The sequence below is a fragment of the Fundulus heteroclitus genome, chromosome 16 (genome assembly GCF_011125445.2).
Source record: "Fundulus heteroclitus isolate FHET01 chromosome 16, MU-UCD_Fhet_4.1, whole genome shotgun sequence".
NCBI lineage: Eukaryota > Metazoa > Chordata > Actinopteri > Cyprinodontiformes > Fundulidae > Fundulus > Fundulus heteroclitus.
In genome coordinates, this window is record NC_046376.1 from 27,221,996 (window position 1) to 27,246,006 (window position 24,011).

General features: G+C 41.1%; 1 protein-coding gene across 2 annotated transcripts in view; it reads right to left on the reverse strand.

The window, feature by feature from the left end:
- Positions 1–129: 129 nt before the first annotated feature.
- The window catches only part of card11 (caspase recruitment domain family, member 11), a 43,744-nt gene continuing 19,862 nt past the window's right edge, over positions 130–24,011 (reverse strand). The window contains exons 6-25 of one of the 2 annotated variants that reach the window (XM_012850376.3): positions 23,277–23,456; positions 22,846–22,992; positions 22,109–22,234; positions 21,814–22,008; positions 19,795–19,935; positions 19,463–19,532; positions 19,172–19,368; positions 18,541–18,647; positions 18,373–18,413; positions 18,125–18,233; positions 17,819–18,020; positions 16,513–16,639; positions 14,803–15,046; positions 13,756–13,840; positions 12,974–13,069; positions 11,696–11,813; positions 6,671–6,853; positions 5,862–5,983; positions 2,221–2,336; positions 130–544 (exon numbers count right to left, since the gene is read on the reverse strand). In XM_012850376.3, coding sequence (XP_012705830.2) covers positions 340–544; positions 2,221–2,336; positions 5,862–5,983; positions 6,671–6,853; positions 11,696–11,813; positions 12,974–13,069; positions 13,756–13,840; positions 14,803–15,046; positions 16,513–16,639; positions 17,819–18,020; positions 18,125–18,233; positions 18,373–18,413; positions 18,541–18,647; positions 19,172–19,368; positions 19,463–19,532; positions 19,795–19,935; positions 21,814–22,008; positions 22,109–22,234; positions 22,846–22,992; positions 23,277–23,456 — 2,811 coding nt within the window. In that variant the 3' untranslated portion in view covers positions 130–339. Of the gene's footprint in view, positions 545–2,220; positions 2,337–5,861; positions 5,984–6,670; positions 6,854–11,695; positions 11,814–12,973; positions 13,070–13,755; positions 13,841–14,802; positions 15,047–16,512; positions 16,640–17,818; positions 18,021–18,124; positions 18,237–18,372; positions 18,414–18,540; positions 18,648–19,171; positions 19,369–19,462; positions 19,533–19,794; positions 19,936–21,813; positions 22,009–22,108; positions 22,235–22,845; positions 22,993–23,276; positions 23,457–24,011 lie in introns of both variants that reach the window. The other variant, XM_012850375.3, reaches the window with a different exon arrangement.

The window sequence follows — 24,011 nt, forward strand, 5'->3', positions numbered from 1 at the left end:
CCCAATCTTTGCCACCAGAGGACAGCCTAGTCTCTGTTAAACGCTCCTTTCGATTGCAAGCGTTAGTTAAAAAAAAAATATTGCCTGCATCACTTGTGTTAAGAGTTTTTTTTTTAAAGGAAATCCTCATTTTAAGGTTTTTGAATCAGTTTATTTTTTAGAAAACTGAGATACAATTTTACAAAATACATAATGCATACATTTGGGTCTCCGTGACATGCCCTTTTGAGTCTGACTATAAATATAAAATGAGAGCTACAGTAGATTTACAAGTTTTGTGGGTTACTGCATTTAGCTACACACGTATTCAAATGTACAGACTGGGACACAAAAGGATGCCTACAACAGGTCCTGCTCCACCCAGATGGTCTTCTTCTGCTCCTCCAGAATTCTGTCTTTGATGACCTTGATCAGGTCCTCCATGCTCGTCCAGGAGTCAGGCTCCAGGGTCGCGTACAGGCAAGGGAGGGCCTCCAGCTCCTTCTCCTTCGCCCGACACAGTCTCACAAAGTCGTCCTCTGACTCCACGCGCAGCGGCAGCTTCCTGTGTGGACAGGAAACAGGAAGGAAACAGCGTTGCGGTGGTGAGTGCGGTGACGTTTGGAACCCAGTATCTCTGATGCTGAGATCGTGTAGACGCTGTTGTGCAGCGGCCCGACTGCAGCGCAGGCAGCTCAGTCCTCAAAGACGTCACAGAATAAACCCAGAGATACGTCAGCCCTCTGGATTTTTTGACAGTCTTTAGTTAGAAACAGCAGGACCGCGAAACGGACCCTGACACGTTGTATTTTTAGAATGGGTTGCATTTGGCCATTAGTTTAATCTACCTAACCTTTGAATTAGCCCAAAAAATAGAACAACACAGCACACTTGTCGAACGCTGCTAGTTCTGTCTAATTTCAGACTGGAAACATAAGTTTATTATGAGAACCAGGCCCGTATTAAGACAATGTGGTGCCCCTGGGCACACTATACCTCAAAGCCCCCCCCCCCCTTACCCATGTTGTCCTCCTGTCAAAAACATCAGACATAATCAAGGGGAATTCTGTAATGTAATTTACTATTTACTAACTTACACAACTACATGTAGGCATATGAGCAGTGAGCAATATTCAAATATCTCATTTTAAAATGTTGAAATAAAAAAAAAATCTTGATTTATTTATCATTTATTATTATTGTGACATCAGTGTTCACAAAACGAATAATGCATGGTCTTTCAACAATTTCAAGTAAATAATATACAGGGTTCCCACACCTTGGTGAACATCAAATTCAAGGACCTTTCAAGGACTTTCCAGGACCAATTTCCTCAAATTCAAGGACCACACGTGGCGGCATTTACCTACTGTGACCGCTGAATAGGTTATCATATTATAATGCAATGCTAATTCAATAAAAGACTAAACAGGCATAGAAGTTGTTGGGTCAGAAGCAATGCAAGAAAGTGGACTTAATTTATAGCCTACATTGATATTCATCACATTCATAGCCTACATTTATATCCACAGTACATGGCTATGCCATACTACATTACATATAAGATGTACATTAGCCTACTGTTTCATGGAATTTTATGGAAAAAAGTGCAGCATTGAGATGTTCAGAATTATATCAATTTGTTTCACTTACTTTCATCTTTGATTAAGCTAGTTTTTGACTTTGACTCTGAAAAGTCGCTAAATATAGCGACAAAGTCGCTAAGTTGGCAACAATGCGTGAATGTAACCTATTGGACGCACGTAGGCCTAAACCGTAGCCTAGCAACTAACGAAGAAGAGCGAACATACTTTTGCAAATTAAAAGTCTGCGGAATCAACATAATTTTAAAAGATCGTGTGGTAGTAAAATAATGACATGAGTCGTCATCCGTGTGAACTTTCAACCCCACAAAAAAATTCAAGGACTTTCATGAACAAGGTGTTTTTTTGGCTGTTTTCAAGAACTTTCAAGGGCCTTGAATTTATTTTTTCAGATTCACAAACTTTCAAGGATTTCAAGGACCCGTGGGAACCCTGAATATAACAATTTGTGAAAAATATATTTTTAAAGCATGTGTCATGTGGTGCCCCCCCATGGTTGGTGCCCCTGGGCACTGGCCCACTGGCCCTTATGGATAATCCGGCACTGATGAGAACCATCATGCGTTTGGATTTGAAAAAAGAGGCGTGGTCTGCAGCTGTGTGCTTTCACTCAACGGGTAGTTTGGGTTGGACTTACCTTAGCTTCTTGACATGTCTCTCACAGATCTTGACATAAATGATGATGGGGTAGATTTCTCTGCGTAGTAGGTCCTTGACGCAGCTCAGCTCGGCCTCCAGCAGGCAGTGTTTACCCTGCGGACGGGCAGAGAGGACACCACTCATCAGGACAAGTGCAGGTCTACGGCACTGCCAGCCGACAACGTGCAGCCATGGGGTCTGACTGCCTTAGACGTCGGGAGGTGCTGGTTTACAGTTTCGCACAGAGGTCCGCGAGCACATGCTGTAGGTGTGAACGTTTGCGTTTTCTTCAACAGAAAAGTGCACTGTGCCATGGTGCCAAGTAATTACTCATAAATGATCTTCCTTCCTGTTTGCCGGGTCGTCTCCTGATTTGAATCAGCCACAACAAAGTGTTTGACATTTGCTCTGAAAAAAACCCTGGTTTTATTTAAGACGGCGGAAAAGATGTTTGCCAGCTTAAAAAAAAAGGATTTGCTTTGAACCTTTAGACCAGTATGACATCAGCTATAAGCCGATAAGACTTGGCCACCCAAATGTAGTCCTGAGTTGTTGCAGTTCACCCTAGTCGTGGTGCTTGATTCTAAGCTTAACAGCGGATCAAATGCTGCTCCCATTACACCGAAACTGTGAAGCAGCCCTTTAATTTAGTGCCAAATAGAAATCCTCAAAACACATACCAATGTCCACGCTGTTAGCTAGCCACTATGTTTATATCGTCTTACAGTGCATATGCCGTTTACAACACAGGGGGCCGCCCACGTCACACTGACCGGACGTGTAAGAAAAATTTAGAAAAGTCATTCAACCCTTTTTGTTTTTGGTGTGGTCATGCCACCCTGGACTCTGAGCCACATCACCCATATCCACCACTGGTCCTGAATGTGTATGTCTTAACGGGTTTCTGACATGTTGGTGTTGTTATTGCTAAAATTCAGGTTAAGATTCAGCTTAAAGGCTTTACATCATTTATCTTTTTATCTAGTTTCTTGCCTTGAGTTTTGCTGCGTGCTGACAGCAGTTTGCATGCCTCCTTCTTCTGTTACATTTGATTGAATGAAAAGTGCTCCATAAAAAAAACGTAAGATTGATTGATTGATTGATTGATTGATTGATTGATTGATTGATTGATTGATTGATTGATTGATTGATTGATTGAGAGAGATATTTTTGAGCATCACTAAACTGAGGCCTTTTTTGCTGTGAATGTCTGGATTGCATTTTGACCAAAATAAAAATGCGTATCCTGAAAAATATCACTTTTTATATGAACTCTTGGAAGCTGCATGAGCGCACAATGTTTGCGCTCATGCAGCCCATACCATGATAGTGCCACTTCTGTGCTTCACTGCTGAAACTGGGCTTTCGCTCTGGTTGGACCAAACAAATGGTGGCTCAATTTGAGCTACAAAAAGAAGAAACTCGTTCTTACTATTTCTGTTTTCTTCCCAAACTTAGTATTGGGCTCTTGTGTTGAGAGAATGTTTCATTTCTTTGAATTGTAACCTGTTTCCGTTACACACTGTGAGGTGTCCCAGAATAGTTGTTACTGGCTGCTTTCAGGTTTCACTTATTTAAAGAATCAAAGAACCTCTTCTGATTAGACCTGAAAAATGTTTCCAAGTTACATACATACATACAACAGGTAGTATAACCGCCAAACACATCGTTGATGCCCAACTTTATTTCTATCATTTTGTTTTATATATGTAAGCCTGCCTGGAAACATACAGCTACATTTAAAAAAAAAATAATATTGGGTAAAAGTGTAATGTGTTTTTGTCAGTCATCTCAGAAAGTGAAACTCATTATATAGAATCATTACACATACAGCGATATGTGCCAAGCCCTTGTTTCTTGTAATTGTGATGATTTTGGCTCATAGGTAATGAAAACTCAAAATGCAGCGTCTCATAAAATTAGAATGCTGTGAAAAGTTCCTTATTTGAAACTCACGGTGTTGCACCCTAACCAGCTAATCAATTCAAAACACCTGCAAAGGTTTCCTGAGCCTTCAAACATCCTCACACTCTGAGTCAGTAGGCGACACAGCCATGAGGAAGACTGCTGATTGGACAGATTTGAAGACAGTCACTGACTCCCTTCACAAGGAGGGGGAGCCACAAGAGGTCATTGCTGAAGAAGCTGGTAGATCACAGAGTTCTCTATCCAGGCATGTTGACAGAAAAGTGAGTGGAAGGACAAAGTGTGGTAGGATAAGGTGCACCAGCAACAGGGAGAACCACTTCACAAGGAGTAAACTGAGGCTGGAGGCTGTGCATTAAGCACACACAGACGAATACGAAACGTGGGATGTAAATGTTGCATTCCTCATGTCAAGCCACTACTGCACCAGAGATGTCAGAAGTGTCGTACCTGGGCTAAAGAGAAAAGAAACTGGACTGTTGCACAGTGATCAAAAGTTTTCAGATAAAAGTAAATTCTGCATTTCATTTGGAAATCAAGGTTCCCGAGCCTGGAGGAAGAGTGGAGAGACACAGAATCCACGTTGCCTGAACTCCAGTGTGAATTTTCCACAGACAGAGATGGTTTGGGGTATCATGTCATCTGCTGGTTTAGATCCACTGGGTTTTCTGAAGTCCACAGTCAATGCAGCCGTCTACCAGGAAACTCTAGAGGACTTCATGCTCCCTGCTGCTGACCAGCTGTATAGAGATGCTGATTTTATTCTCCAGCAGGACGTGGCACCGGCCCACACCGCCAAAGGTAGCAAAAGCTGATCCAATGACTGGTGATCCTGTTCCTGATCGGCCAGCAAACTCCCCTGACCTGAACCCCAGAGAAAACCTCTGGGTTGTTGGCAAGAGGAAGATGAAAGATACCAAATCCAGCAAGGTACATGACTTGAAGACAGCTGTGAAAGCAATCTGGGCTTCCATGATACCAGAGCAGCGCCACAGGCTGATCGCCTCTATGCCACGCCGCAATGACGCAGTAATTCACGCAAGCGGAGGCCCAGTCAAGTATTCAGTGTAAAGAAATGGACATACTTTTGAGAAGCATGACATTTGTGCTTACACTGCAAAAACGGAACTTAAAATAGGTAAAATGTTCTTAAAATGAGTGTATTTGTCCTTGATTTGAGCTGGTAAATAAGATGATTTGCCAATGGAATAAGATTTATGCACTTAAAATAGGAACAATTTATCTCCATCATCTTATTTCAAGTGCAGGATGTCTAATTATCTTATTTTAGGGGTCAAAATACTCATTCCATTGGCAAATAATCTTATTCACCTGCTCAAATCAAGGACAAATACACTAACTTTAAAAACATTTTACGTGTTTTAAGATCCATTTTTGCAGTGTAAAACATCCTTTTTTGATTGGTCTGCTGTGATATTCAGATTTTCTGAGACACTGAATTTGAGGTTTTCTTTAACTGTAAGCCATGATCACCAAAAATACAAGAAATAAAAGCGTGTGTAAAGAATAAAATGTGTAACGAATCTCTATAAAATAACACTCTCTGAAATGATGGGGAAAAACTATTGCGGTTTTACTCAATATTACATTTTTTTTAGATGTACCTAAAAAAGCAATGATGTACAGCAATGACATTGGTGATCTCCGCCTACTTGGCGAGGGCAATAAATGGAGGCGGGATTAAAAACGTACTTTGGCTGCGACCGCTTCGATGTTTTCCCGGGTGATGCATTCGAATGTGGCCTGTTTCTCCTTGTAGTGAATGAAGGGCTCCACGTTCTGTTTCAGATGAAACTCCTCCTTAGACAGGGTATCTGGACCAGAAAGAAAAAAAAAGAAAAGGCGAAGGGTGGAAAGGCGGATTAAATGTCAGACGTCTCGTTAAGTTGTGGCACTGAAAGGGCGAGATTCAAACCGTACACCAACAGGTACGCCACAGCCCGCTTTATCACAAGGAACAGAAACTCAAGGCTTTTGCCCTGGGGACCCTCCATGTCGGAAAGTCACAAAACAGACTCTTGACTTGCCAGATGTTCAGCTTATACCAGGAACTTGTTTGACGCCCCCCTCCTCTGGCAGGACAAAGACGATGTCTCTGGGGACCGGGGCACGAATCCTCTAAGGGTTAGCGACATTTTTACCGTGACTAACGTCGGTTCAATTTAGCTTAGTGTGTTATCTAAAATATCTGTGTCATTGTTCTCCCAGCGAATCGTCACGCTGCTTATCAACCAGGCCATCTTCTGCGTTGACTTCATTGTATCTCTGGTTACGCTTCTTAACGTTTTCCCCCACAGTAGAGTACAAAACCCGACTTAGATCCCCATGGTGGCTTGTTTTTCTCTAGCCCTCACCCACTTAACTATTTCTTACCCATCGCATTATACTGCCAACAACCCACTGCAATCACACGCAAAGTAGGGAAAGAAAATCCATGCACAGGCAATGAAATGGCATTTCTTACATAGACCTGTAACGTGTGCTGTTCATCATCCACTTACCTGGTTTGCAGATATTAAACTCCATGGCTGCGCCCATGTTCAGTATTTTCTGGATAATGGTCTTGGCCAGCGCCGCCGGAGTGAACAGAACCGGTCTTCGCCTTTGGGTCCGCTGAGGGGTGACGGGACTGTAAGGGATCAGGTTCAAGCTTCTGCTCAGCTCGTTGTCTGGTTCAGCCACATCTGTTTATAGACGACACGCAAGTATGAAGCGAGGCGTGCAATTAAACACTCGACGGTCAGAAAGACAAAATGTTTACGATCACGTTCGTTTTAGCATTTTTCTGTTTTTTTTAAACTGATGCGTGATTTTAAAGCAAACATCTCTGACGTGAAAAGGAAATTCTTGCAGTCACACCTTTTTAAAAACGAAATAGCACCACCATATACAGATGTAGGCGCCCTGTGGCACAGCATGGTGTGACTGCCTATCAGAAGACGTGTCGTTTTCCTGACAAAAACAATTTGCTTTCTAACAGCAATAATCACAATGCAGTGCAGTGGCAGCACTTTAGGACTGTTGTCATTAATTGTCATTTGGTAAATTATGACACTATTAAAGCAAAGTTGACATTGTTTAAAATGTCTTTGTTATGACAAGCCCTTAACTTAACAAAACCCCAAGTCAAGCCCTTAATTTAACCAAATCCCAAATCAAGCCCTTAATTTAACCTAATCCCAAATCAAGACCTTAATTTAACCTAATCCCAAATCAAGACCTTAATTTAACCTAATCCCAAATCAAGACCTACACTTAACCTAATCCCAAGTCAAGCCCTAAACTTAACCTTGTCTCTGTTAATGTCAAATTGTCATAACAAAGACATTTTAAACAATGTCAACTTGGCTTTAATAGTGTCATAATTTACCAAATGACAATTAATGACAACAGTCCTAAACATTCATAAAGAGTCATTTATGTTCATAAGAGGTGTTATATCATGTTTATGACAGTGTAATGTCAGTCTTATGTACACCCCTTCAAATAAAGTGTAACCGGTTCTTTTCTTGAAACGATTCATGGTTGGTTAAAACCTTTAAACGATGATTTGATGTGTCAAACTCAAATTACTATATCATCGCTGTGACAGGGAAGGACTGCGTGAGCCCTCATGCACTCCCCAAATATTCCTGTTTAGCAGGAAAAGTGGGCGGGACTTGTGAAAGTGAAGAGGGTATATTTCTACTTCTTCCACCAAAACAATGTCCGTTAGCCCGACATATGGCGTCTCACAGTGGGTGACGTATCTTCAGAGGACAGCACAACCCAAGCGTGATGGACGAGGACACATCACACTTCATGCCATGACCATGACAGATAGCTTGAGCTAATTCAGCAGCCATAGCAACACAGTAACCGTGTGGAGTGTTGTTTATGAGCATTAATCTCTTCAGATCAGAAAACCAGACGTTTAACTGTTTTGTTTTTTTGCTTTTTTGTGTAGTCTGGCAGTACAAAGTGTCCGGTGTCCAAGAAGTGTTTTAATAATAATTAATAATAATTGACACTTTATTGATCTCACAATGGAGAAATTCACTTCTGCGTCTTAACCCATCCCCTCGGGGAGCAGTGGGCTGCCATGTGCGGCGCCCGGGGAGCAATCGGGGGTTAAGGGTCTTGCTCAGGGACCCAGAGTGCAGGCACTGGGGATCGGACCGTTAACTTGCAACCTTCTCAGAGCGCAAGCACGCTGCTCTAACCACTAGGTCAACACTCCCCTATTTTATTAAATTAAATCAAGAACATATTTATCCATGATGATTGCGCTGTAGTAGCAACTTGTCTGACCCAAATAAATGACAGAGAGCATATCATTACCCTAAAGTCCCTTCTATCCACCACAGGATCGAATTAAAGTGACTTTTAAGGACCACATGACATGTGAGATGTTGTTGTGAGAAGATTCACTGTGGACTGATTTATAAAGTTTAAGTGGGACAACCGATGTTCTCTATATACTTTAGCACAGTTAAACTCTCGCACATAAAAAAAAACTACACTGTGCGGAAACGTGACTTTCAGCTGCTTCCATTCACTGCTGCGTTTAACACAACACAAAATGGGCTATTATGGTGACACTTATTGGGAATGAGTTGGGTTGCTGACAAACCTTGTAATTTCTGCTCCTGTTTGGAGCAGCAGTGATATTCCAGCGTCTCTCTAAATACTGAGAGTGTATGTTTTGATTCATTAGTTTCTCGACATTGCTGGATAACAGGTAGACTTTAGAGACAGAGCACGCTTGTCTTTGCTCAGTAGCGTCTGAAACAACAATGCTGTCAGATACACTGTCACCTCACTTCCTCTACTCAATGAAGAAATCGCTATTTTGATCTTTGCCCTATAAACTCACATTCGAGCTGGGAACATAACAACTCACTTTTGTCTGTGTGTGGTCATTGTGTTAGGTGTTCATGTGGGTTTGATGTTCTTTTCATAGCGCTATCACTCTTTGGCAGCCTTCCACAGCTTGATCTGCTGCCTTGTGCCAGCCTTCCTCCCTTCAAACCTTTTACATGTTTATTCTGAATGGCAGTAAAATTAAGACACAAGCTTAATCATGGTTGAAAAAGAAAATTGTTAAAAGAAATTATATAAGCAGTTTAAGAATTTGAAAAGGGATCAGGATCATTGTTCTGGCATTTTTGTAGATCTAGTCATGTAGCATAGTTGAGCATACCACAGATTTTTTGTTTTGTTTTATTTATTTATTTATTTATTTAAATAAGCCTAATTATTACTTTGCAAACTGAAAGTCATGTTGTCAGACCAAATTTAAATGTTACTCGGGTTTTTAATGGTACCACGATAAATGCCCTCTCCCACAATGTCTGCACTCTTGCGGCCCATGTCATGAAACCACCACACCTGTGCTTCACTGTAAGGTCAGGACATTCACTGCTGTTCTGATCTTGGCTGTCTTTTTGTTTCTATTCTTTGATAATATTTGGTATTTACAGCTTTGTGTCAAGAGTGTGTTTTGTTTTTTCCGATTAAAGAAATTGATTGTATTCTGTGTCCTTCACATATTCTGAAATTAAAATGTACTACTTTTGTATTTTTTGTGTGGTTATTTTCATTAACCCTTATACGTTTAGCTCTGTTCAGTCATATTCTATGCAAGTGACACCTCTTCCTGCTTCTCGTTTAATTTTAGCAAAAGTTCTTGATTGTTTTTTTATTTTTTATTCAGTCTTACAGTCTTTGTTACAGCAAGTTTGCATAACAGCATTTCTAACCTGGCTTTCAGTTACATTTGTTGCTCAGTACAGTATTTTAAAAGTAACTGATCATATCAGATGCCTGATCCGGAATAATCTAATAATTAAAGACACAAATTCAAACTGCTCAAGATAAAATTTGATCTGAATTGTCTTCAATCTAAAAATGGTCAAGACGTGGATAAACCTCATGCTTTTTGTAGCCATAAGCTCAGTACTTGCTGGTTGTTGACTTTTAAACATAGACAACACATTTTCTATAGAGTTTTTGAGTCTGTAGAGTATTGGGGCTTTTCCAGAGGCTTAATAATACTGTAGCTTGCTTTATTCTGTTCCCAAATCAGTTCTGATGTGTGATTTACATCATTGTCCTCTTTGGGAAACCCATCTCAACCTCTCAACCATTTGACCCAAACCATCCCGCTAAAGTGGGAAAAATAAATAGCTTAGATTGAGATCAATCAATAAATAGCAAACAGGAAGTTAAACTCTTATCCTAAACTGGAAACTGTTGGAACACCAGCATCAATGTGCACAGTGAAGGACGTTTGACACCCATACGGACACAAAATCACCTTTGATGTCAGACATGTGTGCTTTAAACCAAGTTAAAGAAATATAATATAAATGTAATTTAAAATCAGCCAATGACACAACATGGACTAAATAAATCCCTTCTGGGAAAAGTTTGACCTATTTGACCCTTTCAAATCTACTAACTCTGCACTAGCTGTTGAGCATGGTAATGGCAGCATCATGCTGTGGGGCTATTTTTTAAATAGATGTATAAAGAGGGGGGGGCCAGCTCTGAATTGGTCAAAACTTGGACTCAACGTTTCCAACAGGACAATTAATCATTTGTTTTTGTTGTTGAAACCTCATTTTGTAAAATAAGTATTTCACAAATTGAAGTAAATTACATCATATAGACAACATTTGTCTTACTTCCCTTTCAGTAACAGTAACCTTACTTAAATGACTTGCTAGAGATATTAAAATGTCTTTCACAACATTTAATATCCAGGATATCTTTGATATTTTTCTAAATATCCCACCACTTCGCTGCTATTGCTCAAAGATTTGCAGAGCTCTCACATCCCTGCCTCCATTTCGACCCTCCTCCGCTTCTCTGACACCAGTTCCTCTGAGTTCTTACAGTCAAGAGAGGAGGCAGCTTGGCTCCACCTCTGCTGCGAGTTTCTGCTATCACAGCTTTGGTGTCGTGCTATTTTCACAACTCTTTTCAATCCTCTGAATATTGTGAGAGTTCCGCTTTCACTGACTCCGTGACACGGCGCTCATTTCACGGGCCTCCAACGGACCGAGTTCAGACCTTCTGACAAGTCTGCATCTTTCACAGTTTAACTTATTTTTTCTTTTCATTCCTTACACTTCATAACCCTCATAGGGTGACACATTTGGACTTTCGAACAGCTTTAACTTTCCGTTCGGTGTAAACGCCAACTTGCTTTGAAAGCTCAGGCCTCAGCTGACATTATGTTTCTGTATATGCGCCCCTGCTGCACTTCCACTTCCTTTTTTATTTCTCTACCCCTATCAGATCTCATCTTTCAGGGAGATCTGTTGCCTTCTCATGTCAAGTGACAAAAAATAAATAAATCCAACGCATAAATTCCTACTTCAGCTTATTTTCATGGTTCTAACTTTTAACGCGCCTCTTTTTGGCATCTGATCCTAAACAGTGGCTTTGATTTCAATTTAAACTGCTTCAGCATAAGTCTTTAGAACTTTGTCCCTATTCTTATGGTCGCTGTTGATTCATCTGTAAAACGCTGTGCCCACCTTCTTGTCTGAGCAGCTCGAAGCTTTGCCTTGCTAGTGTTGCGCTGCCAGAGTTGATGATCCTCACGCGCTCGTTGCTGTTCAGCCGCTTGTACTTGATATCCACCCTGCTGACAAACTAGGATGAGAGGAAACCGGGAGAGAAGCTCATCATCAGCGCAGTGTTTGGTTCAACGTGTCGATTTTTACAGAAAACCAAGTTGCAGATACATAATCATAAAAAAGGCGCTTCATCACTTTGATGCCAACACAGTGCACACAGGTTGTGTGATTTTACCTCAGGCTCAAGACAGCATGTCGCTGTCATGAAGTCCACGGGACTCAGCAAACATGTGGAAGAACCTGCCCTGGCCAGACGAGCGCAAGCTTTTCCGATGACGTGCAAATGTCAAAACTAAGACCGCACACCTCTACGACAACACACTCCTGCCGGTAAAACACCATGGTGGAAGCTTCATGGGTTGATAGGGTTGCTTTTTTTTTTTTTTTTTTTCCAGCGGGGACAGGGGAGCGGGCCTGAGTTGATGGAAAGATAGATGGAGCTAAACCCTTGACAGTTCTTCTCTAAAAACCCGTCAGAGGCCGAAAAGGAAACGAGACTGGGGCGGAAGTTCAATCTCCAGCAAGAAAATGACCTCTTACCGTGCGGTTACGCAATCTGTGGTCAATGGTCTTGCTCAGGGACCCGACGTGGTGAAGTGAGCTTCAAACCACTGACCTTTGGGGCCTCTCCAAGATGCAAACACCCAGCTCTGACCACTAGACCACCACTCCCACTATGGTTAAGATCAAAGTGCGTTTACATATTTGACCGGCCCGGTCAAAGTACAGACCTAAATCTGAGAACCTCCAGTAAAACGTCTAAACTGGTGATCAGAGGGTGGCGTGGCGGAGTGGCCTATTTATCCTCAATGCTGCTGACCTCAGGGCATTTGATGCTCGTCTGCCTGTTTCCCGTCTGATGGCTGAATTAAGGCAGCTAGTGCTACAAATTGTTAATAAAGAATGTGTTCTCATAAGATGAATGAAATTGCACACAATGATTTTTGCTTGTTAAAAATCATGGAAAACCATGAATCATTTTCTTCCACTTCACTGTGTGCGTACAAATTTCTGTCTGTCTGCCACACGAAATTGCATGAACAAAGTGTGTTGAATGCGGGTGTGACGTGACAAAGGGCGGGGAGGGGAGTTCAAAGGCTGTCAAGCATTTTGCACGCCACTGTAGCTTGAGCTCCCTGCTGCTGTGAGTACATGACGTGTTTGGAGGTTTATTACCTGCAGGATCTGACTGAGGAAGATGCTGGCTCTGGACAAACGAGGGCTGGCCTTCGGGTCCGGAGGAGAGCCGGCCTCTTCTGGCTGTAAACTGGTCTGGGGAGACAGGATCACGATATGATAAAATACAGATAATATTCGCTATATGCACAGTCACTGTAAATGTAATGGCAAAACAGCTTTTAATAAGGCTATTACAGCTTTTCGGTGTTCGGTCGGAACCCGTACGTGGTATCACAAGTTGGTCATTTTTAAAAGGTATGCAAATGTTTCCTTTCCATTTTAACATGCTCTTCCACACTGGCACTACATTTAATAACGCACTTTGGGTTTTTCTTGGTGAACAATTCAACTTTTGCCTGAATCTCAGCAGAAAGTTGGAAATCTCTGTAATTCAACTTCAGCTTTCCATCAAGTTGGGATCCGTCAGTTATCAAGTATATCCAACAAAATCTATATTACTACTTTCTTTTAAATAATGCCTAAAATAGAAAAAACAGGCATAAATCTTATAGCCGTATCTGATTTATTGAAAAATAGAAGAAAATTGTTATTTTAACATCTGTTTTATTTAGATTATTTGGGAGTTCTTTACCCTAGACTGCGAAATCTGCTTAGTCTTTGTCCCCCCTATATTGAAGGAACTCCACGGGAAACTATTGACGAATTGACCTAACAAAGTGCTTAAAAACAGCTTCTCAAGCTTCATGAAGCATTTGCGAAGTTGTTGTTTTCACTGAGCAAAAGCCTCAACAAATCCAAGTAATTTGAAAGATCCTTACTCTGCTGTTTCGGTTGCCTTCATTTTCTTCTTTCCCACCTCGACACACGAACTTCTGAATCTTTACCAGGAGCAGCTGCTGAGCTCTGCAGTCACACACAAACACTCATGAGACACTCAAATTTAAATCAGCGCTGAAAATACTTCAGAGCTGTGAAAAAATATTTGCACCACTTATAGATATCTTAATTTTTTTTTGTTTGTTTCCTTTTTTGGTCAAACTAAAATGTTTCAGATTAAGCAAATGTTAATATCAGACAGAAATAACCAGAGTAAAAACATGATGCTGTTTTAAAATTAAGATTTACTTTATTAAAGGTAATCAAAAGGTTACTTGCCCATAAAAACCTAAGAAGGTTCCACAAAGGCAGGAATATTTGCTATCCAGTATTAGAAAAGCTAACTTCTACTTTACCTAGGAGGAATTGTGGCCTGTTTAACGTCACTTCACATCATTTCAATTGGATTTGATTCTGGACTTTGACTAGGCCACTGAAAAACCTCCATTTAGCTTTTTAGTTTTTTTTTTCTTTTGTTTCTTTCAATGGTTCTTTCTGGAAATGGTTTAGTAACCCAATCCAGACTGCTAGAGGTCAACGAGTCTCTGATCTGTTCCTCAATTTCTGTAGATTGAGGTACAACGTGTTGCTTTTAGAGATAATCCAGCTTACTTATGTTGTCATACAGGTTCTATTTCTGGTCTGGGTGTAGCCCGTGAAACTCAACCAAAGAAACATATTAAACCACTATTTGTTTGTGATTTAAGAAAGGAAGCCTATATATTGTCATATCATTTTAAATCATTAGAAAAATGCTTTTTTTTTTTGTTTTTTTCATTACACCTAAATGTTTTGGATCATTATACAACCTCAGTGAATTCAAAAAGAAGAAATCTTTAATGGGCAAAAATATTTATCAATAAACCATCAATTCCCGATGCAGCATTTTGATAGAACGGATAATGAGATCAATTTATTTAGAACGAGAACACATCAAAAAGCTTTGATCAACAACTCCACAGAACCGAATTTAAATCTAAAAACCTTACCGGGAGTTGCTAGGTATGGTGCCGCGCTCGGCCAGGTCCGAGCCGGTGTAGGGGTCCACTCGGGCGCACAGCCACTCGCAGCGGCCCTGGTACCTGGTGTCCAGGACGTGCACCACTTCGTCGCAGCGCACGCTCAAGGAGCAGCTGTCTGACTGCCCACAGATGTTGAGGTTGACTCGGATGTAAAAGGAGTCCCCTGACGCCTGCGTGCCGTCAGACAGATTACTCTGGAGCCGGTGATATGCTGCAAAATGTGAGCACAGTTTAATTCATGTATAAAAATGCAGCAAATGTATGTAAAGCACTAAATTATGTCACTTTAAGGCTTGATCTGAAGAGCCTCTAGACAGCACCGGCAAGAAAAAGTACATGCTTTAGTATGTTCCTCAGTGTTCTGGCCAAAGCCAAATAAACCTAAACAGCAGCCAAATGCTTGGTAGGTTTGTTTTCACTTCTTTCAGTCAAAAAAATAACCCTGACAAAAGCAGGGACTGAGAAATATCCCATCATGGAGAGGGAGGAGGGGGTCTAAGGTAGCAGGATATGTGTAACATTCCATGTAACGTTAAATAATTTCAATATTTTCATCCAGATAAACTAAATGATTCCGGGTCAGTTCGTCATGTAACGCCATTCTTTATCTACGCCTTGCTATTTTGGCGCTTCCTACCCGTCTTATACGCTACACAAGCCAATTTGTAACCCTGGTACTTGAGTATGGGTATCATGGGTTCCATTCTGTCAGCAGTTAAGTATTTTGAGTCACTATGTAGATAATCTTTAAAATGATCAAATGCCATGTATGAATTCATTTGATTGTGGGTCTGATCGCGGTTTGGGGCTGCTGACTCCCTTAAGACACGACAGATTTAGCCTGAGCGACCTCCTGCTGATGGCTAAGAATTATTGCAGTCACGCAGGCAGACACATCATCAGCAAGAACATGGGAAATAACGATAAGTGCTGGGTTCTCAAAGGCGACGACGCACAAACGTTGCCTGGGTAAAACCTCCTCTGAAAGAGAGCAAACAAAATGGCGACAGGCAGGAGAAAATTGCAAAACCATGACATGGCTTACGAGCGAATAACCCCGCGCCTAGGTTAAACATCACAAACAGGTCGTTACATCAAACATACAACGACGCCGTCTTTCTTTAACTGAAAAACTCTTTTCTCTTTTAAGAAAACTGATGTTTTCAACTGATGTTTGAACACTTGGTGGTGCATCTTAAGAGCCAAGTTACTTTGATTTAGTGTCTCTTGGTTCATGGTAGTTTGCGTAATAAAAATCACGCCACACATTGGGGATTTATATTAAATGCGCAAATAGCTTGCCATAGGGAGACTATTATATTTTTTTCACTGCTACCACATGACCTGAAACCCAAACAAGCAATCCAGCCTTCAGTCTCCTGCGCGTCCTTACTAGCAGCTATCCTTGCATTAGTTTGGTGTGGAGTGCTTTAGATGATAACTTTATTGACTATGATTGAAAATATAACATGTACCAACAGAAACGCATATGCAGCCTCTTCTGAATTTGAAGTGCCATGGGCTGTCTCTGACGTATTCATTGTCGGACTGCTTGAGGGAGGCCAGTGCCGTGTCGGTCCGACGTAATTATTTAGACGTACATTATCAGACACCTCGTTCAAGCCAGTTGGCGTTTATTTAAGCTTCAACAAATCTACCAAAAAAAAATTTACTTACAAGCAGTGCTGGCTCGATAGTGTAGCTTGATTGGTCCAGAGCAGTGCTGCAACGTCCAGTGGGCCTCTTCCTGGGTACTGGTATCCAGTGCAATGCTTTGGCTTTCCCCTCGTATGCACCCCTCAAGCTGGTTGGTCAACCGCAGAGTAAACACGATTTAGAAACTCATCACTGTCACCGGAGACGTTCGTTATGTATCTAGATAACTATATGACGACTGCATAGATCTGTCACATCAAAGCAGGGGCCAGCAACCTTTACAGTATAAAGAGGCATTTTGCCTACAGTCCACTTGAATTAAACTCCTTCAGAGTCGTAAATGTTGCCTGGCCTTTTGAAAAAAGACAAGGTATAATTTGTGATAAAGATCTACAGTAGGAAATATGTTGTCATTGTTAAAGAAGATAAGATAGTCTCTATTGATCTCACAATGGAGAAATTCACTCGTCACATCGGCTCATACAAGAAGGTGCAGAGTAGGAAAGGTGCATTCAGTTATATACAGTGAGTCTTCATATATACAATGGATCAAAAAGAATACCAAAAGATACAAAAAAAGGAGATGGGAATGGGCATATGGTGTCTTATTTACATTCATAGTGGTCTATATATATATATATATATATATATATATATATATATATATATATATATATATATATATATATATATATATATATAACATATATATATATAAACATATATACTATATATATATATATATATATATATATATATATATATATATATATATATATATATATATATATATATATATATATATATATATATATATATATATATGCGCCTACATACATAAGTACCTACGTGTATATATGTGCATATACATTGTATACATTTATACATACATACATATGTAGAAACGCTCTTTTATGTCTATTTTGAGGTTTAAAAAAGAGGATGGATGGGATGTTGATATTTGTGGATAATGATGTAAAAAAAGAATCATAGTTTCCCGCATAACATTAAATATTACTGGCACTCTTAGCATCATTCTGTTGTGAAAATTAAAAGCAATTATTCCAAGAAAAACCTGCTAAAACTTGCATTATTTATCATTATTACATTTAAATACCATAATAAAAGTATAATTTGTAGCCAAAGTTATCAAGAGCCACTGTGGAAGGTCCAAAGAGCCACTTGCAGCTTCAGAGCCACATGTTGCAGACCCCTGCATCAAAGCATGTAATCAGCTCCCATCATTTATATGTGTGGCCTCTCACATTTACCTGATATTTGACTCATTTAACTCTCAGGATGAACCTGCAGAAGGTTAACTCCTTACCAGCAAGAGGTGCTGGCCTTCCCGCAGCCCTGCCCTCTCGGCGTTGGATCCGGACTGAACCGACGAGATGAAGATCCCGCTCTCGTTGCCGCCGACCAGCGTGATGTCCTTCAGCAGGTTGTCGCCATGCAACGACAGCTCCTGCACCGGCTTTATGGTGGCGCTGATTCTGGAGAAGGAGGACAAAGACGGGCGGAACGGCCTGCGCGCCAATTCCCACGAAACACCAAGAATCTGTTATCAGTGGAACGCGCTCGTAAAGACGTCGCTGTTCTTTAACTGGGAAGGCGGAAAGTTGTAGAATACCTCTCCAAGGAGAATTTCCTGAAGATGTTGTTGACCTGCTCCAGATCGTATGTGTCCATTCCCTCTGATTGATGGGAGGAGGAGGAGGAGATCACGGAGGGAGGGCCATCTTCTGAGGCAAAACGACGAAAGGCAACAACCACACACACACAGATCAATCAAGACACTCATTTGGGCAACAGCTCAAAATCAAAACGACCAAATTTATCGTTCATATTATTTCTGGGGGTTATATAAAAGCACATTACCACACTCCATTTCCATGTTGTCGCTATCAAAGTCCGAAAGGCTACAAAGACAACAGAAAATTAGGCCTTTTTTGTGCTAACTCGTTCCAGGATATTAAAGATAAACCAAATCCATGAAAGAAGGGAGACATCAGAATGAGAAACGCCTAGCTGAAATAAATGTTTTACCTGCGTGGCTGGAAGTCGTGTTCGTTCTCCCTCTCTCTGCGATACAGCGATGCCTTCTCAGGAGGCTCAGGGACGATGGACAGGATGCTGCCATTACGGAAACGCAGCTGAAGTTTCAGCAGACAGGAGAAAAAAAAATAATAATTCAGACTAGGGGGCATAATTGAATTAACTTTGAGGTCGTTTCATTTAATTTCAGAGGGAAAAAAAATTCTTAAATGACTTGGATTCCAATAATTTCAATCAAATAAAATGCTACTGATAAGTAAAAATAAAAAGAATTAAAATAAAACAATCCAAATTATTTTCAAACAATCAGCTAGAGGAAATTAGGAAAAATCAAATTAAAATAATCTAAATTTAATAAAATGATTTCTTTTAAAAGTAATTAAAATCTAATCTAATGCAATTTCACAATCATTTAATTTACCAATTTCAATGTAAAATAATCTGAATCTTACAAAACTTAATTTAAGTCCATTAGAAATAATTTATGTTTCATTTTCTTTCATTTCAAATCATTTTATTTCGTTAAAATAATTTAAATTCCAACAATGTTGATTGAATAATGACAGATAAAAATCAGAAAAATCAAATTATATCAACGCATGCTCAGGAAAGTCCTCCTCACCATATTTTGCCGGGCCTGCTCCACACTGTTGCATGCCTGTGGCAGGGCTGGCAGGGCTGGCAGGGCTGGCAGGGCCGAGGGCGAAGGGTACGTAGGGGACACTGGGTAGCTCGGCGAGGGAGGGAGAGAGTTGTTGTTGCCGTTGATGTTCGGCGTCTGAATATCCAGGAACTCTCCGCCGTTCATGGTGGCTGAGGCTGAACGGCGGGGGTAGGAGGAGGTTAGGCTACACCAAAGCACTGGTGTTGTCACTGGTAAACGCATCGTAAGGTTGAATAATGGCCACCGTACCTGCACGCTGGCTGGCATCTGAGTTAATGTGAAGGTCTTTGAGCACCGAAACTGGAGATTTAGCTCGGATCTAAATGAGAAAATCCTTTATAACCAGAGACTATCATGCAGACCTCCTTTTATTAAGCGTATGAAAGCAAGAGCGAGCGATATTAACACCTAGCACAACTATTGGGTACACTGAAATTATCAAATAGATTTACAATAGCTTCAGAATTTAACTTGTATGTGTGTATTTTTCCCCACGAAACATTCTCACTATACTTTTCAAACGAGCGACCTGGATGTCCAAAGAGCCAAGCGGCTTTAAATGAAGCGAAGGTAGAGCTCACCCCCGCTTTGAGGTTGAGCCGACGTTTTAGCCGTGGCTCCTCGGACTGGGACTTCTCCTCGTGTGACTCGTCGCTGGACCAGTCTTGTTTATCCTCAGCCGCGTGAGAGATGATGGGTAGAGGCATGTCCCTTGGTAAGCTCTGCAAAAACAAAGTACAGTTTAAACGTATACACAAAAAGCTAACTTGTGATTTTAAACCACATGCTGCTCATGGTTCACATACAAGCGAGTGTTAGAACCGCAGCACAGCTAGCTACGACAGGAAGTTAGAAAAGAACATTGCTGCAACTCCTTAGAGCAATTATTTTAAAACTAAAGTAACACTTTTTCGTGTGTTTATGCCAATAACCAACTTTGGGCGGCTAACCATGGCTAGTGTGACAACGGTTTATCAGGGTTTGCAGAATGAGCTTGTCTATTCAATAACACAAATAAGGACCTAAAGCATGCATGAACACACATGTATGTGCAGAGCTTGCCATATTTATTGACCCCCTCCCCTCCTTGGGAAGATGTGCATAAAAACCTTTTAAAAAAACTTTTTTTTTTATTGTTGTAAATAGAGCCGTCACTGCAAATTGTTTTCAAAAATCCTGTTCACCTAAGAAATAACCTAAGAAATATTTGTTTTTAGTAAGTTTTGGTTGACCCTTACAATCCTTAAATCCAAAATAAATGTCGCTGAATTCATACTTTATTTTTAGTTAGCTTCTTCAGAGTTTTTAGTAATGTCTGAGAAACTGACGTCAGTAGCTCGACCACCGTGGGATATAAAAGCGTCTCAGTCTTGTATTAGCCTTCGTATTGAGTTGGAGTTGGAATAGCGATCTTTCTATCAATTTTTCAGGTTAGTGATTTATTAGCTTAAATTTGAGTTTGTTTATTTAGCATTCATTTAGCTTGTTCTAGTGGCCCTGACCACACCCAGTCCTCACCCTCACATCTTCCCTGGTCAGCTGGACGGCGCCTCTTTTAGGCACCTTTTATTAGATGTGGGCGGAGCAAATGCTCCAGAATGGGGATAAGCTACCCTTTAGATAATAATCAGCAAAAAGACTAAACCACAGGCTAGCCGTCGGGTGCAGTGGAGGACCTTTTCACACTGTGGGCCTATTTGTCAACCAAAGGCATCGCAAACTGTTTGAAATGCTAGGAGATTTTCAGCACATCATTTTATATTTTCTAATTTTACATTTTCCCACTGAATGAATGTACCAGAATAATATGTTGGATTGTTTTCATTATTATTATTATTATTATTATTATTATTATTATTATTATTATTATTATTATTATTTCTCATTGTTATATTATATAACTCTGATAAAAGACGAATATATTTTGAGGCTTTTTACTCCTCTTCACTAGTAATGTGTACTGTATACCAGTGTTGTAGTCAAGTCACTATGCCTCGAGTCCGAGTCCAGGTTCGAGTCTCCAGTGTTCAAGTCCGAGTCAAGTCCAAGTCATTAAAAAAAATCCGAGTCAAGTCCACTACTCATCCGAGTCAAGTCCAAGTCGAGCCCTTATTGATCAAGTCGAGTCCAAGTTCCGCACTAAAGTAAGCATAGCCTACATGTTTTTAAACTAAAAAAAAAATCCAAACTCCACCACATTGCACTAATAATTTAGATATTAAAATCATATACCAAATAATATTCTAATGACATATTAAAATTATAGCCTAATGATATAAAAAAAGTCGAGTCTTTTTCTCAATTTCCGAGTCAGAATGATCTGATTGTAGGAGTCCGAGTCCAAGTTTGAGTCATCAGTGCTCAAGTCCAAGTCAAGTCACGAGTCTCTAAATTTAGCTAATGACTCGGACTCGAGTTCGAGTCTCGGACTCGAGTACTACAACACTGCTGTATACATGTGTAGTTTATTCACAATATTCCGGCCAGATGAAGTGCAGTGATGCAGGGGGACATTAAAGCGTTTTTTCCTCATTTACAGTAAAACACACACATGCTCGTCAGGATAGTAGGTCAGTAGTGACGACGCGCTCATTTCTGACCTGGTCCAGGGGAATGTCCTTGGACAACCTCCGCAGGCGGCTCTCTAGCGTCACCAGCTTGGCTTCCTTGCGAACGATCTCGATGTGCAGCTCGTCGCTCTTCTCCTCCAGCTCCCTGATCTGCTTGCGGTATTTGTCTTTGTCGATGAGGCTCTGGGAGAAATGGTGCTGGGCCTCGTCTCTGGCCCTGAATGCCTGCGGCGGTCAATGAAACAAAGTGGGAAGGATGTCGTTTTTCACGCCAAGTTGACAGACACCTGAATGTGTGGCCGGCTGTGCGACGCGGGGCTTTCACCTGGTCCCTCTCCTTCTCCACCTCGTCCAGCTGTGTGGAGATGGTGTCTATGCGGTTGCGATACATCTCGCAGTCCTTCTGAAGGGTGGAGCACTTCAGCTCAAGCTCCTCCTTCTCCTCCAGGTACTACACAGAAAAACCAACGCAGGCAGCGCCGGCGTTATTTAAACGTTCGGAAGCGCGACATGAATTTCACCACAAAACAAAGGAAATCAAGCAAGTAATCCAACATGAACGCATATTGTTGCTGCACACTGACAGTCAGCTGACTGAAAGAAGGGTACCGCAATTTCTCTCTCGTTCACAAAAGCCATTCAGCCAATCATGAGAGCATGATCAGTCGTAGCGTGGAAACAAAAGGAGTGCCGCTCATCGCGCTCAATAAGTTTGTTAGACACAAGCAGCTGAACGCAGGCTAGCTAGCAAAAAATATATCAGTCTGGTACAACAATCGTCTTGCTTTGGCAAAATTAAGATCAGTCTCTGTCTACGTTTTGAAATTATATAATTTAGAACATCATCCGAGTATCAAAAATAGCTTCTATGGCCAGAAATACACAAAGCATGGAAAAGGCGTGCACCGGTGAAGTGAAAGACAAAAAGGGAGACAAGAAGCGGACTAGCTTGCATGAAAAAAAAAAAAAAAAAAAAAGCCACATTTAAATCAGTAACCACTGAACCACATGACCATCTTACAATGCAAACAGTGGGAGGGGTGTGTTGTGTGGAGCTGTGACCTTATCTCGCAGTTCCTCCGCCTGTCGAACTTCTTCGTGCAGGTTGTAGAGGCGGTTGACCAGATCCTGTCTGTCTTCGAGAGCTTCCTGTCTGTCGTGCTCCAAAATGTCGAGGATGGCCTTGTCTGACGCAGGTAAGGGGCCGGGCTGAGAAGAAATTACACGCCACAGTTATTACAAGGGCTAGCACTTTTTTTTTTTCCCTCCTCCTTGAGATGTCTGATAAGCAGTGGGAAATAAAGTGATTAAGAGCGCTATTATTTCACCATACAGCACATTTTGTCTCACACTCCGCTCCGACTGAGCAGCAGGCCGCTCGGGTCAAATATTTAAAACCTCATATTGGGTTCATTTATACTTCTGTGGATCCTTTGGCTAAGCTTTATAAAGGCCAATAGACTGGGCCCCTGTTATGCAAACTAGTCCCCAACCTGTATGATGGACTGAAGTTCCTGCAGTTTGATCTTGAGCATTTCGTTCTCCCTCTCCAGCTCAAAGATCTGCTCTCTCTTCGGTCGGTTCTCGATGTCGTTCTTCAGCTTGAGACTCTGCCTCCTCTCCATCCTGCACTCCTCCTCCACTTTGTTCAGCTTGTGCTTCAGCTGATCGATCTATAAAAACAAAGAGAATGCATTCAAAACGCATTCCTAAACCTCAGGGAGCCCGTGCAGCGCCTTGCAACGTAACAGCCGCGCATCTCAATGGATTTTATGCGTTGGACCGACACAAAGTTATTATGCGGTCAAATCATGAATATTACAGTTGAAGGTTTTCAGCTTATGTTTGGTGTTTTTCTAATAAAAATATCTCTGAACTGCTGTTTGTTTCACCATGATGATGCCTTTGCAGAGTTTGCTTTCCACCACTGAAAACAGAACTGATCGGTGTTTCTATTCAAAAATGCTTCATGAAGGCCAAATTGATGGAGCAGACCCTTCCACCTGAGCAGTGCATCTTTGCAGCTCCTCCAGAGTCTCCCGGAGCACTTAGCTGTTTCTATGAGTAAGTCAAGCCCTGTCCAGCCCGTTAGTTTAGGTGGATGGGCCATAAATTACCCACACAGACTCTTTTTTTTTTTTTTTACCAGTCAGGTGACTTCTGAAGATATGTGGTTGCACTGCATTTCATTCTGGGTTAGTTCTGTTTTTGTTTTTTTTTACTGAGAT